General features: G+C 36.7%; 4 protein-coding genes across 4 annotated transcripts; 3 read left to right on the plus strand and 1 right to left on the minus strand.

The window, feature by feature from the left end:
- Positions 1 to 1,000: 1,000 nt before the first annotated feature.
- LOC130512641 (uncharacterized) lies at positions 1,001 to 1,837 on the minus strand. The gene is made up of 2 exons (XM_057010830.1): positions 1,389 to 1,837; positions 1,001 to 1,287 (listed from the first exon to the last, which is right to left on the minus strand). Exons 1-2 carry the CDS (start codon positions 1,762 to 1,764, stop codon positions 1,016 to 1,018), a joined length of 648 nt encoding a protein of 215 aa, XP_056866810.1. The 5' UTR covers positions 1,765 to 1,837; the 3' UTR covers positions 1,001 to 1,015.
- Positions 1,838 to 6,180: 4,343 nt separating this feature from the next.
- Positions 6,181 to 8,067, plus strand: LOC108863276 (14-3-3-like protein GF14 phi; the record flags this gene model as incomplete). Its single annotated transcript, XM_018637651.2, is given in 4 exon segments — positions 6,181 to 6,657; positions 6,733 to 6,855; positions 6,925 to 7,041; positions 7,740 to 8,067. Coding segments are annotated over 4 exon segments (786 nt in total), but the record flags the coding sequence as incomplete, so codon positions are not given.
- A 1,861-nt stretch (positions 8,068 to 9,928) lies between these two features.
- Positions 9,929 to 12,023, plus strand: LOC108858447 (uncharacterized). Its single transcript, XM_057011016.1, has 2 exons — positions 9,929 to 10,062; positions 10,914 to 12,023. Exon 2 carries the CDS (start codon positions 10,914 to 10,916, stop codon positions 11,454 to 11,456), a length of 543 nt encoding a protein of 180 aa, XP_056866996.1. The 5' UTR covers positions 9,929 to 10,062; the 3' UTR covers positions 11,457 to 12,023.
- On the plus strand, positions 11,471 to 11,944 carry LOC130494919 (uncharacterized). Its single transcript, XM_056985759.1, has one exon. It carries the CDS (start codon positions 11,471 to 11,473, stop codon positions 11,942 to 11,944), a length of 474 nt encoding a protein of 157 aa, XP_056841739.1.
- Positions 12,024 to 13,537: the final 1,514 nt, after the last annotated feature.

A 13,537-nucleotide genomic window follows, 5' to 3' on the forward strand; every position in this document is an offset into this window, starting at 1 on the left:
TTTTTTTCTATTTTCCTCGTTATTTCGTCGTAAACTACGAGGAATAACGAGGTTTGCTTTCTAAACGTCTAAAATTCAAAAACCCCAACCACAAACACCATCTTTCCTATCTTCTACTCTTCATATTCCAATCCCAAACCTCAATCTTTTATTTTTCATTCATAACCTCAAACCTCAATATATTTTTCTCTTTATAAACAATTCCCAAATTCTTATAACATCCCAAATTCTTATAATCTCAATACATAAAAGTTTTTCATGATTAAAATAATCGAATCACATGCATTAAGTCTGAAAATCAATCATATTAAACACAAATACATCAATCGGATACATTTTCGTCATCACTAGAAACATCATCATTTTCATTAAACTCGTCTTCACAGCTTCGTCTGTGCCATCGTCGTAAGATCTTCATACTATGATTATGCGGATCAATGAGAAGAATGTGATCAAATTTGTTGTTCAGGTTCCTCGACTTCATTTATCTGTTCTTGCAATGGTGGTTCTTCTCCACTAATGATTCGTCCCGAGGTGTAACTTTGATCACGGATAACCAATTTATTCCCGATTCTCTCATCCGAGGGTATGGAAGGTAGCTAACTTGATCTGCTTGTGAAGCTAAGATGAAAGGCTCGAATTGTTGTACCTGAAAAATAAAGAAAACATAGAAGTAAGCTTATTCTGCTCATGTATGCCAAATAAAGAATTTGTTGTACCTTCGTCCACCATTGACATCAACTACACCGAATTTGTTAAACTGAACACCTCTGTTGACGACGGGGTCGAACCACTCACATTTGAAGAGGACGCATTTCACTCGACCACCAAACCTTCTTTTGATTTCCCACCCAGTCGCCCAATCTGGCTAAAGATGTCTGGAACACCAGCAACTGCATATGTTGGCGCGACACCACCATCATCATCTTCCCTTGGAGCTCTTTTCCGGGTACGTACTTTTGACGCAAAGTAGTACGATGTGAAGTGAGAAGTTTCTTCCGTCAAACTTCCAGAATTATAGAACCTTCAACCTTTGCAAGGTTCTTTGCTTTTCCTTCAAATATTTCATGGCTCGCTCATACTGATACATCCATCCGTAATGTACAGGTCCACGAAGCAATGCCTCATATGGGAGGTGCACAGCTAGATGCTCTATGACGTCAAAAAACCCAGGAGGAAATATCTTCTCCAAGTTGCACAATAAGATGGGAATGTTCTCTTGAAGCTGTTCCACGACTTCTACTTTAAGAGTGCGGGTGCTCAGATCCCTGAAAAATGCTCCAATGCCTTGTATATTCCAAAAACAATTATATACATTATTAGTCATATATTATTTCAAACTAAATCATTATATATAAAATTACTGAAATATATAATATATATAGTACCTGCAAGTGCTTCATGTACGTTTGTAGGAAGTAGCTCCGCAAAAGCAAAGGGAAGTAGTCGTTGCATAAAGACATGACAGTCATGACTCTTCATCCCGGAGAACTTTTGACCCTTTTCAACGCATCTAGACAGATTTGAAACATACCCATCGGGGAATTTCACTTCTGATGCTACCCAGTTGAACAACACCGACTTTTTTTCTGAAGACAATCTGAATATCGGAACAGGAACTTGCCCATTGCTGTTTATATGTAACTCACTTTTTGAGCAAATATCCGGCAAGTCTAACCTCGATTTTATGTTGTCTTTTGTCTTCCCCGGGACATTCAATATTGTATTCATGATGTTCTCAAAGAAATTCTTCTCTATATGCATCACATCGAGGTTGTGGCGCAGAAGAAGATCCTTCCAATATGGCAACTCCCAAAATATACTCTTCTTGTGCCAGTTGTGATGAACACCAAGAATCAGGCATATTAGGGGGACATGCCAATTACCACCACGAGGAACTGTTTCCAAAGCTCCATAGTAATCGAGTTGCTTTTCAGTTTCTTCTCCAGTTAAATATGGAGGAGGAGTGTCTCTTACAACTTTTTTGTGCCTAAACAATGTCTTGTTTCTTCGGTACGGATGGCCAATGGGAAGAAATCGACGATGACAATCGAACCAACTTGTCTTCCTTCCATTCTTCAGTTGAAACGCATCTGTCGCTCCATTACAATATGGACAAGCTAATCTCCCATGTGTAGTCCATCCCGACAACATCCCATAGGCAGGAAAGTCACTTATGGTCCACAAAAGCATCGCTCGCATCGTGAAATTCGTCTTCGTTGAGCAGTCATACGTCCTCACCCCAGTTGACCACAAATCCTTCAACTCTTTTATCAGGGGTTGCAGGAAAACATCCAGCGACCTTTTAGGATGTTTTGGACCAGGTATTAATATGGTCAAGAATAGCAACTCCCGTTGCGTGCACATCTCTGGTGGCAGGTTGTATGGCGTAAGAAAGACTGGCCACAATGAATATTGTCTCCCTGACATTCCGAATGGACTAAATCCATCTGTGCATAATCCGAGATACACATTCCGGATATTGCTAGCGAATTCCGGATATACTTTTGTTAAAATATTTCCAGGCTCTTGCATCTGATGGATGTGTCATCTCACCATCCGTCTGAGTATGCTCGGCATGCCATCTCATCTTTCCGGCAGTCTGCTTTGATTGGTACAATCTTTTCAATCTGTCTGTAATTGGTAGGTACCACATCCTTTGGTACGGTACCCTATTACGTCCCCGTCCTTGCGGCTTGAATCGTGGCTTCTTGCAGAATCGACATTCTTCTAACTTCTCATCATTTCCCAAGTAGATCATGCAGTTGTCGATGCAAACATCTATCATCTCCGAAGGCAACCCAAGACTATAAACCAGTTTCTGAATCTCATAATAAGAATCAACAGACACATTGCCTTCCGGCAAATAATCTTTAAACAAGTCTGCCCATTCATTCATGCAAATTTCAGGTAGATTGTGATCAGTTTTAATATTCATCATTCTAGCAGCCAACGACAATTTAGAGAGACCTTCTCTACAACCACTGTAAAGTGGTTGATTCGCCGCATTTAACATTTCATAAAACTTTTTTGCATCTATGTTAGGTTCTTCATCTTCATCATGAGCTACGAATGCATCAGTTACCATATCATGAACCCTATCAAAATCTACCATCTGCTCCTTCTGATGGTAACTATGTTCATTATGCAAATGATGAGCAACCGGTTCTTCCTGAAAATTGCTATTACTACTACTAGCTTCATTCTGATCATAATTATTATAACCTTCTCCATGTTGAAACCAGATATAGTAATTTGGCGTGAAACCTCTATTTATTAAATGCTTCCAAACATTTTTACGATTTGTCAATTTCGAATTGTTGCATTTCCGACATGGACAGAACATCTTACCGCTTTCTAGGGCGAGCGGTGTGGAATCTGCTTGATGCATAAATGTCTCCATTCCCGCAATGTATTCTTTCGTCACTCTCCCGTTAGCATCTCTATGCATATACATCCAGCTCCGCAACTCGTAGACATTCCCGGAGCCTGACATTTTTTTCTTTTCACTTTTTTTTTTGTTTTTGTTGGTGTGTTTAAAATGATGTTGAAACTTCCATATTTATAGAAAATTTTCGAATCTGGTAGTTGAAGTTTTGCGATGAATTTGCGAGGAATAAGTAGGTAGAAAAAAAAAACGTGTTTTAAAATTCCTCGTTAAGTTCACGTAAAGTATTTCCTCGTAAAGAAGACGCGAATTTACGTGGGTTTTACGAGGAAAGTATATTTTCTCATTTCCTCGTAAAGATGATGCAAGGTTTACGTGGTGTTTACGAGGAAAGTGTATTTCCTCGTTAAAACCATGTAATGTTACGATGGTTTTACGACGAAATGTTTTCTTCGTTACTTTACGAGGAAATAACGACGTTTTGTTCTTTTTTTGTAAATTCCTCGTAAACTCGTCGTAAAATTACGAGGATCATATTTCCTCGTTAATTTTCCTCGCCAAAGTGTTGTTTTCTTGTAGTGTCTTTACTCGCATAGTATAGTATATGTTTTTTTGACATACCACATATTATTCTAGTATTCAAGTTCAAACATGTTTTTATGAAGTTTTAGACAAATGAAGTGAAAGATAAATATGTATTTGTTGAAAAGATAAAACAGAATTATGTAACTAAATCAACTTTATATTATTCTACATCATTTTGAGTTAGTTAATTCGCTAAAAATGACAATAATGATAAAATGAAGACAACAAAAGTAATTTATTCTATTAAAAAAACGAACATGATCTATTGATAAATTTTAGGGCAAATCTCTAAAATAACACTTTTTAAGTTTTTGTCTTAAAAATAGCATTCAAAAAATAAAATGACCAAAATAGCACATTTTTGTTTTGAAAATTTTAATATTTATTTTTTATTTCTAAATATTTGATAAATTTTCTTTGGCTATTTGGTGGGGGTGGAAATGGAGATGTGGAAACGTGTTTGGAGAGAATCGACTTTGGAGAGATAGAGTTAAATTCTTAAGAAACTTGGCAAAAGAAGTGATGGTAGCAAAGGTTGCGGTAAATGGGGAAGGTGGTGCTCGTGGAAGAACTGAAATCATGATAGGTTGGAAGCCTCCCCGTGTGGGGTGGATGAAGCTCAACACTGATGGGGCCTCGCATGGTAACCCGGGTTTGGCTACTGCAGGAGGAGTACTGAGAAATGGCGATGGTGAGTAGTGTGGCGGGTTTTTAATTAAAATAGGGAGATGTTCTGCTCCTTTGGCGGAGTTGTGGGGCGTTTACTATGGACTCTTCATTGCATGGGAGAAAGGTATTAGTAGGTTGGAGGTGGAAGTTGATTCGAAAATGGTAGTGGAGTTTTTCACAATGGGGATTGGTGAGAACCACCCGCTATCCTTCCTGGTACGCCTGTGCCATGGCTTTATTACAAGGGACTGGGTAGTCCGTTTTGTTCATGTGTATAGGGAAGCTAATCATTTAGCTAATGATTTAGCTAACCTTGCATTTTCATTTCCTTTTGGTTTTCATAGTTTGGTTACTGCTCTTTTGGAGGTTGTTACTCGTTTGTGAGAAGATGTTGATGGACCTTTACGGCCACGTCATGTTCATTTGTAGTCGGAAGTTTTCTTTTTAATAAATACAGGGAGTCCATTTCTCCCAGTTTCCTACCAAAAAAAAAACCCACCTCTTAACTCTAAATCCTAAGTTGTAAATTAGTTAATCCAAGGGTTATAAATGCATATGTACCCTTCAATAAAACTTATTTTTGTCATTTTACTTTTTGTGGTGCTATTTTGTGATAAAAACTTGGTGCTATTTTTGTCTTTTTCTCTAAATAATTTTATGTATAATTATGTATTTTATTTATTTAAGAGATTGTTCTATCAAATTAAATTAATACTCCCTCTGTCCCACTTTATGTGATGTTTTAGGTTATTACACATAGATTAAGAAAACACATATTTTTATGTAGTTTATCTTGGTAACATAAAAATATATTAAATAAAACTAGTTTAACCAATAATAAAAAAGTACAATATTTTATAATTGGTCATAAATTTCAAATCATATTAAATTCTACCTAGATTAGTGAGAACATCACTTAAAATGAGACAAAATAAAAATCCTAAAACACCACTTAAAATGGGACGGAGGGAGTATTAAAATTACAAAAACAAAATTAAATATAAAAATTTAAATTTTCAAAAAAAAAGTTAAAACAAAAATATACTCTCCTTTTAAAAAAATTAGAATATTATAAAAGAGCAGATTATAATATTTTTTTTATAAAATGTCAGAATGGGACCAAAGGTCTATAGAGAATTTTTATGGAAAGTAACAGTGTTGCTCAAAAAAAAAAATGAAAGGTAACAGTTTGTTCGAACAAGAAAAATATTAAACTGCCCCTAGAGGCCTAGAAAAGGCAGAGCGAGGAGGCCAGGAGTTGGTTTGATGAAGTGGAAATTCCCGTGTGCATTACCCCACATACAGCTTTCCCCCTCTCCCGTTCAATCGTACGGTTGTCCTTCAATCTCCCTTCGCAATCGTCGCTCCCCACTAACAGAAAAAGGAAAAAGATACTACTAAAAAAAACAAAACAAAAATATTTCTTAGAATTAAAATTGGAAAACAAGACTCTCCGTCTCTCTCCAGATCTGAATCCTCCCTCCCCCTCGAAGCATATCGTTTTCCGATCTAACAAAAAGATGGCGGCAGCACCAGCATCATCCTCGGCCAGGGAAGAGTTCGTCTACCTAGCGAAGCTCGCGGAGCAAGCGGAGCGATACGAAGAGATGGTCGAGTTCATGGAGAAAGTCGCCGAGGCCGTCGACAAAGACGAGCTCACCGTGGAGGAGCGAAACCTCCTCTCCGTTGCCTACAAAAACGTGATCGGCGCTCGCCGCGCCTCGTGGCGCATCATCTCCTCCATCGAGCAGAAGGAGGAGAGCCGCGGCAACGACGACCACGTCGCCACGATCCGCGACTACCGAGGCAAGATCGAGTCGGAGCTCTCGAAGATCTGCGACGGCATCCTCAAGCTCCTCGACGAGAGGCTCGTCCCGGCCTCCGCGAACGGAGATTCCAAGGTTTTCTACCTGAAGATGAAGGGGGATTACCATAGGTACTTGGCTGAGTTTAAGACCGGGCAGGAGAGGAAAGACGCCGCGGAGCATACACTCACCGCTTACAAAGCCGCTCAGGTACTTGGAATCTGGTTATTCAAGTTTGTTTCTAGGTCAAAATCGTGAATCTGTTTTTTTTTTTGCTTTTTGTAGGACATTGCTAACGCTGAATTGGCTCCAACGCACCCGATCCGTCTTGGTCTGGCTTTGAACTTCTCTGTCTTTTACTATGAGATTCTCAACTCTCCAGACCGTGCTTGCAGTCTCGCTAAGCAGGTGATTGACAATTTTTCTATCTCTCTTTCTATTGATTATGTTGTTGGTTCCTGACGAGGAGTTTGACAGGCATTTGATGATGCAATCGCTGAGTTGGACACTCTAGGCGAGGAGTCATACAAGGACAGTACTTTGATCATGCAGCTTCTCCGTGACAACCTTACTCTCTGGACTTCTGACATGCAGGTAACAACTAGTCAAACTTGAATCCTTTCTTTCTACTTTTTCTTTTGTGTTTCATTGTAAACTGTGAACTGCTGAAAATGGTGCTTTTTCTGTAAATTATTTCGAAATATTATCAAAAAAAAAAGTTGCTGGAATTATCAAATGTTCACTCACATTGTTCATATGTTCTGAAATTAAATGGTAACAACTAATCTTCTGTCCTCGAAACTTGAAACCTTTCTTCGTTTCAACTTCTATGTGTTTTAATCAAATCTGGGAAAACTGCTTAAAATGGGTATGATAAGTAGCTTGTCGTTTTCTGCTTTGTTTCCTGTATCAACTCTCAAAAGATAATCAAAGGAACAATGTGTTTCATTGAAAACTTGAAAATGGTTTTCGATGGCTGGCTTATGATTGGATTGCATTGTTTCTAAATTCATTCTCAAATGATAATTAAAGATCCTAAAATTCTAAAAATCTTCCACCCTCATCGTTAGGTTCTAAATGGTTAACTTCGCATTTCTATACCGTTATCTTCTTCTTTTTTTGTTCTGACATGTTCGTGTGTTAATTTCAATGATTACGGATCTTTCGATCCACATAGTTCATAGGTTTTGGAAATCACTTGGTTACGTTTTTGCATGATGATAATGTATATCCTCATGTTTTCCCTGTCCTGATATGATTATGTTGTGTTGGTTTGAATGATATTTAACCAGGACGAAGGTACAGAGGAGATCAAAGAAGCGGCAGCAACAAAGCCTGCTGAAGAGGAGAAGGAGACTTAAGTCTGTTATTCAGTATTCTAAACTCATCCAACTATTATGTTATTTCCCTTGTGTTTGTTTTTCTAATCTCTTCCGTTTGCCATCCCCGAAGCTTCTAAGGCCGTCTATTCTTGTCCTTTGTTTGCTCTTCCTAATCGTGGATGCTGCTGGGTTTATTATCTTGTTTCTTTTTCTTCTTATTTGATTGAATGTTGTCGGGCTTTGTGCCTTGTACTGAAACTAAGATTGCTTTCTTATTAATGCCATTTATCAGGTGATGTTTTTTCCGTGCATATTTTTAGTTTTGTTCCCAGTTTGCTTAGGTTTACACAGCTTAGAGATGGGCGTTTGACGATGCTAGAATGTAGAAAGGTAGGCTGCATAGCGCTTGTCATTCATTACGAGAAAGACCGACCTACAATATTGCAAATTAGAAGTGAGTGTTGGCTGGCGTTGTATAATATATTATATCAAACTGGATTTGCTTTAGTTTATTTCGATCTCCATGTTCTTATTAGACCGTGCAGAGATCTAAACAAGTCGGAAGGGTAGGGAAAGAGTGGTGGTCTCGTTGAGGGTATAGAGGTAAGAAACTTACAAAGATCATAGCCCTTTTTTCGAAATTTCAAGTAGGTAAGAAACTTAGACAAAAATTAAATTTTTTTATGAAAAACAAAATCTAGTATCTCATAGCTTTTCCAGACAATATATAGTCTTCAAAGCTTATCTCTCATTTTTCTTACAAAGATCATAACCCAATAGGTACCTGAGTCATTTCTATATCCTTAAGGCGCACTATGTCTTCGTTACATAGACCTTCAATCAGGTCTATGACCATATTAGATAAATTAAAAGATCTTATTCTTCCATCCAATAGATTTTCTACTTTAGCAATTATCCTATTTCTTTTTAGATTTAGGGTATTAGATCATTTGTCTCAAATAATATACACGAGAATCTGAAAACCACGTCTTCCATTCGACGAACGTGGGTTCTCGAGATTTCTTCCCATTATTATGCGCTAGTTTTATTTATTTGTTGGATCTTTCTGTATGCTTTTTTTTTTTTACTTTGAGTTTGACAAAAAAAATGATATCGTCAGCATTTATTTCATACTATATCATGTCAACGAAGATTATAAGTTGAAACTTGCGAAAAGTACTGAGTGATCCTTAATCAAAAGATTCCTGATAAATTTGACATAAATTCGAGAAAAGTGTCCACTATGAGGATGATTAATAAGGACTGTAGTTTTATGCTTTTGGTTGTAGAATTTAATCTGTAGAATTATTTGTTTTAATTTTTTTTGCTGTAATTTTCTAAAACACTATTTTTTTTTGTTTTGGAAATAAATCTTTCTACGGCTATATTTTGATTTTGTGGAAATATTTTTGCTGTGATTTCTTTAAGAATATGAAAGCTCAATTGATTGACATGTAGAGTTTTAGATTAAATTTTTGCTATCCATAATATCTACATCCACAACCAATCATCCTATGAAGCAGATGACTAAGTGTATAGTCAATCCATTCTTGAGTTCCTTTAGCGTTGACCATGTGTAATGAATTGTCATGTACTCCTGTTTAATGTTATCTCGATTAGAATCCTACTCTTGTGATTGATTATACATTTATTTGTGATTATTAAGTGCTAGTATGTTATAAATGTTTACGAATTTTGTGTGATATAGCAATTTCTGAGTGAAGAATAAGAGATATTACATACCATACATACAACACATGGATTGCTTACTTAGAGCTTAGTTAAAAAATAAGGCATTAAAAAGGAAAAGTGTTAATCATCAAACTGACGATCTTGAGAGACAAAAAAAATTAAGGAAAAAGTTAATAAAACATAAAAAAAAATATAAAGGCAAAAGGGCTATGATCTTTGTAAGAAAAATGAGAGATATGTTATATACTGATATTATGCTCGACATATCTTATTTGTACTTATCTTATTGTTGCCTCTTATACTTATCTTATTGAGAAGATAAGTACATGTATCACGTATATATACTTGATACTTGATCAATAATAAAACTACGCTTTCCATAGTATCAAACACGTTATAAGCACGATCTTGCTCTAAAAACCCTAGCTAGAAATCACAAACAAAATAGCCTCCTTCTCACCTGCAAGATATTGGTTCCGACGAGAAGAAGCTGGTTCCGACGAGAAGAAGCTGCTTGCGACGGAAAGAAACTAGTTCGACGAGAAGAAACGAACCAGTCCTGCTCCAACGACGAGACCGATCAACCCTTCCGAGATCAAAGGTATCATCAGTAATCTATACTAAAACCGAAATCAGAAACCCCTACCCGCAAACATGTAGCTACTATTAGCAACATGTCTTGTACATGACCGAGAAAAAAAAAACCAGAACCTATACCTCCATTAAAACTTGATCTCATTCTTATATACAATCTGTCTCGAAATTGTTTATTTTTTTTTAGCAGTATTCTCGTTAAGATCATGGACTAGTTTTTGCAATTTTTTTTGAATCACCTAGCTCGCTTACTCTGTTTTATTTGCATATTTTTTTTAACATTGCGACATCATGGAGCTAGATCATTCATATTATTTTTCAAAAGAAACCTGACCTGATCATCGATGCATTATCACTCGTCCATATTGATTGATCCTAACTGAATACTACTCTGTTCGTATACTCCGTTTTGTATATCTATCGTCCTGTCCGTTTGCCATGCTCGTATGTATATATATATCGTCTTGCCCGTTTAATCTGTTTGCATAAATTATTTTACTTGCTCTGTTTGCATATAATTCAACTCGATTAGTTTTCATGCAAAATTTATTTGTCCTGTTTCAATTGATACAAAACCGTACGGCATATATATGTATTGCTCTGTTTTTTATATTGTTTCACATTATATATATTGCTCTGTTTCATTTAGTCAACCCAACTGATTAATGACCATGCATAGTTCGTTGTTTGTATTATATATATTGATCTGTTAATACCGTTATCATATATATATATATTCGCTCTGTTCATATCGTTATTATGCATCGCTTATTTGCTCTCATTGTTATTAATATGAACTGAATTTTTTTTATATATATGACATATGATTACATCTAATGGGGGAAATAAATTTTTCAGATGTCTAAATTGGCAAATCTCGACTTCCCTGCTTTGAAAAGCAATGGTGAAAATTTCCTTGATTGGGCACTTGATGCAAGGATCATGCTACGATCAAAGGGACTTGGTGATACGATCATAAGTGACAATAAGTCCAGTGATAAAGATCGATACAATGCTATTTACATAATACGCCATCATCTCCAAGAGAGTTTGAAAACCCAGTACAGAACCATGGAAAATCCATTGGACCTTTGGAACGCTTTACAGCGACGTTATGACCACCAGAAAACGGTGATGCTTCCAAGGGCTCAATATGACTGGAAACACTTGAGGTTCCAGGACTATAAAACAGTCGACGAGTACAACTCTGTCCTGTTTAAAATTGTTTCCATGATGGAATTATGTGGTGAAAAAATTACTGAGCTCGAGATGCTTAATAAGACTTTCTCGACGATGCATTCCAGTAACATGGTATTGCAACAGCAATACAGAGAAAGAAAATTCACCACATACACTGAGTTGATCGAATGTCTTTTGTTGAAGCCAATAATGAACTGTTAATGAAAAACAGTGAGATGAGGCCTCCGGGAACGGCTCCATTACCTGACATCTCTAAACTTGCTATAGAGCAAAAGAAAGAGAGTAACCTCGTCCACCATAATAACCAACCCGGCTCATTCCGTGGTAGAGGTAGGGGACGAGGTGGCACGTTTAACGCACACAGGCGAGGACGTGGTCGCGGGAACACACCAGGCTTCAGCCGTGGTCGTGGTCGTGGCCGTAGTGTGTCGTTTAAACCTCAGATCAAGACTGATCTATGCCATCGTTGTGGTATGGGGAACCATTGGGCAAAGAACTGCCGTACTCCTAAGCACCTATGTGAACTTTATATCAAAAGTCTAACAGAGAAACCGGAAGCTCATATGGTTCGAGACTCAGGATATGAAGGAGATGATGACGAAGAGGACACAGAATATGTCCAGAACAAAGAGGAAGGATCAAACCAAGATACCGAGATGGAGTTTCAGACTTCAGACATTCTGAAATAAGGAATTAAAATTCCATAGTTTTTTTTATTTTCCCCCGGTTTTGGTGTTTTCTTATTTTTTTTTATGTTTGGTTTTGGTGTTAAACATTATATTATGCATTAATAATTTTTTTTTATTATATATATATTCATACGCCTCAAATAATAATCGTAAAAAAAAAAATATATATAATAGTAAAAAAAAAAAAAAAATATATATATAATATATATATATATAATCGTATATTAATAAAAAAAATTAATAAACAAATATATATATATACATAATCGTAAAAAAAAATAAAAAAAAAAATATATATATAAACCGATTAAATATCAAACAATTATTCTTCAGAATTTTAAATATATATTAAGCATATACGAAAAAAAAATCAATATATATTTATACCATACATAAAATTATTATTAATTATATGTATTGTTTTTGAAGAATGAAAAGTGGAATGGACTCATTTGTGGTAGACAGTGGCACCAGCCATACCATCCTGAGAGACAAACGATACTTCATAAACCTGATTAATAAAACAGCCGATATCACAACCATAGCTGGTACAACTAATCTAATCGAAGGCTGCGGCCAAGCATGCATTTTATTGCCTAATGGTACACATCTAGAGATAGATGATGCATTGTACTCACCTAGCTCTAATAGGAGCTTGTTAAGTTTCAAAGACATAAGACTCAATGGTTTTCATATTGAAACCAAGGGTGAAGGAAATAAAGAATTTCTTCAGATTTATAATATCACCCAAGGCAATAAAAGAGTCCTTGAGACTATACCAGCATGTGGGACTGGACTTTACTATGTTAAGACTAGTCTGGTTGAGGCTAATGCCGTGATGAACAAAGAACTCAAAGAAGAGTTCACTCTTTGGCATGATAGGTTGGGTCACCCCGGATCAGTGATGATGAGAAAAATCGTAACAAATTCAAATGGCCACAATTGGAAAAATAAAAGAGTTATTCCTAAATACCTCACATGTGAAGCATGTTCACAAGGGAAATTAATCACTAGGCCATCACCAGCCAAAGTGAATAAGGAAATGATAAATTTTCTGGAAAGAATACAAGTTGATATTTGTGGACCGATACACCCACCCTGTGGGACTTTCAGATATTTTATGGTCTTAATTGATGCATCTACAAGATGGTCACACGTTTGTCTCTTATCAACTCGTAATCTAGCACTTGCGAGGTTGCTGGCTCAGATTATAAGACTTAGAGCACACTTTCCAGATTTTCCTTTAAAGACTATACGTCTTGACAATGCTAGTGAATTCACTTCCCAGGCTTTTAATGACTACTGTATGTCCATGGGGGTAAGTGTGGAACATTCTGTAGCACATGTCCATACTCAGAATGGTCTGGCTGAATCTTTTATAAAGAGAATTCAGTGGATTGCCCGACCACTTTTAATGAATACCAAACTCCCAATATCAGCTTGGGGACATGCTGTACTACATGCAGCCGAGTTAATTAGACTCAGGCCATCAAGTGAACATAAATACTCGCCATCCCAACTAATTACGGGTCATGAGCCAGATATTTCCCATTTAAGAGTTTTTGGATGTGCAGTCCAAGTGCCTATAGCACC

The sequence above is a fragment of the Raphanus sativus genome, chromosome 5 (assembly GCF_000801105.2).
Source record: "Raphanus sativus cultivar WK10039 chromosome 5, ASM80110v3, whole genome shotgun sequence".
NCBI classification, from domain to species: Eukaryota; Viridiplantae; Streptophyta; class Magnoliopsida; order Brassicales; family Brassicaceae; genus Raphanus; species Raphanus sativus.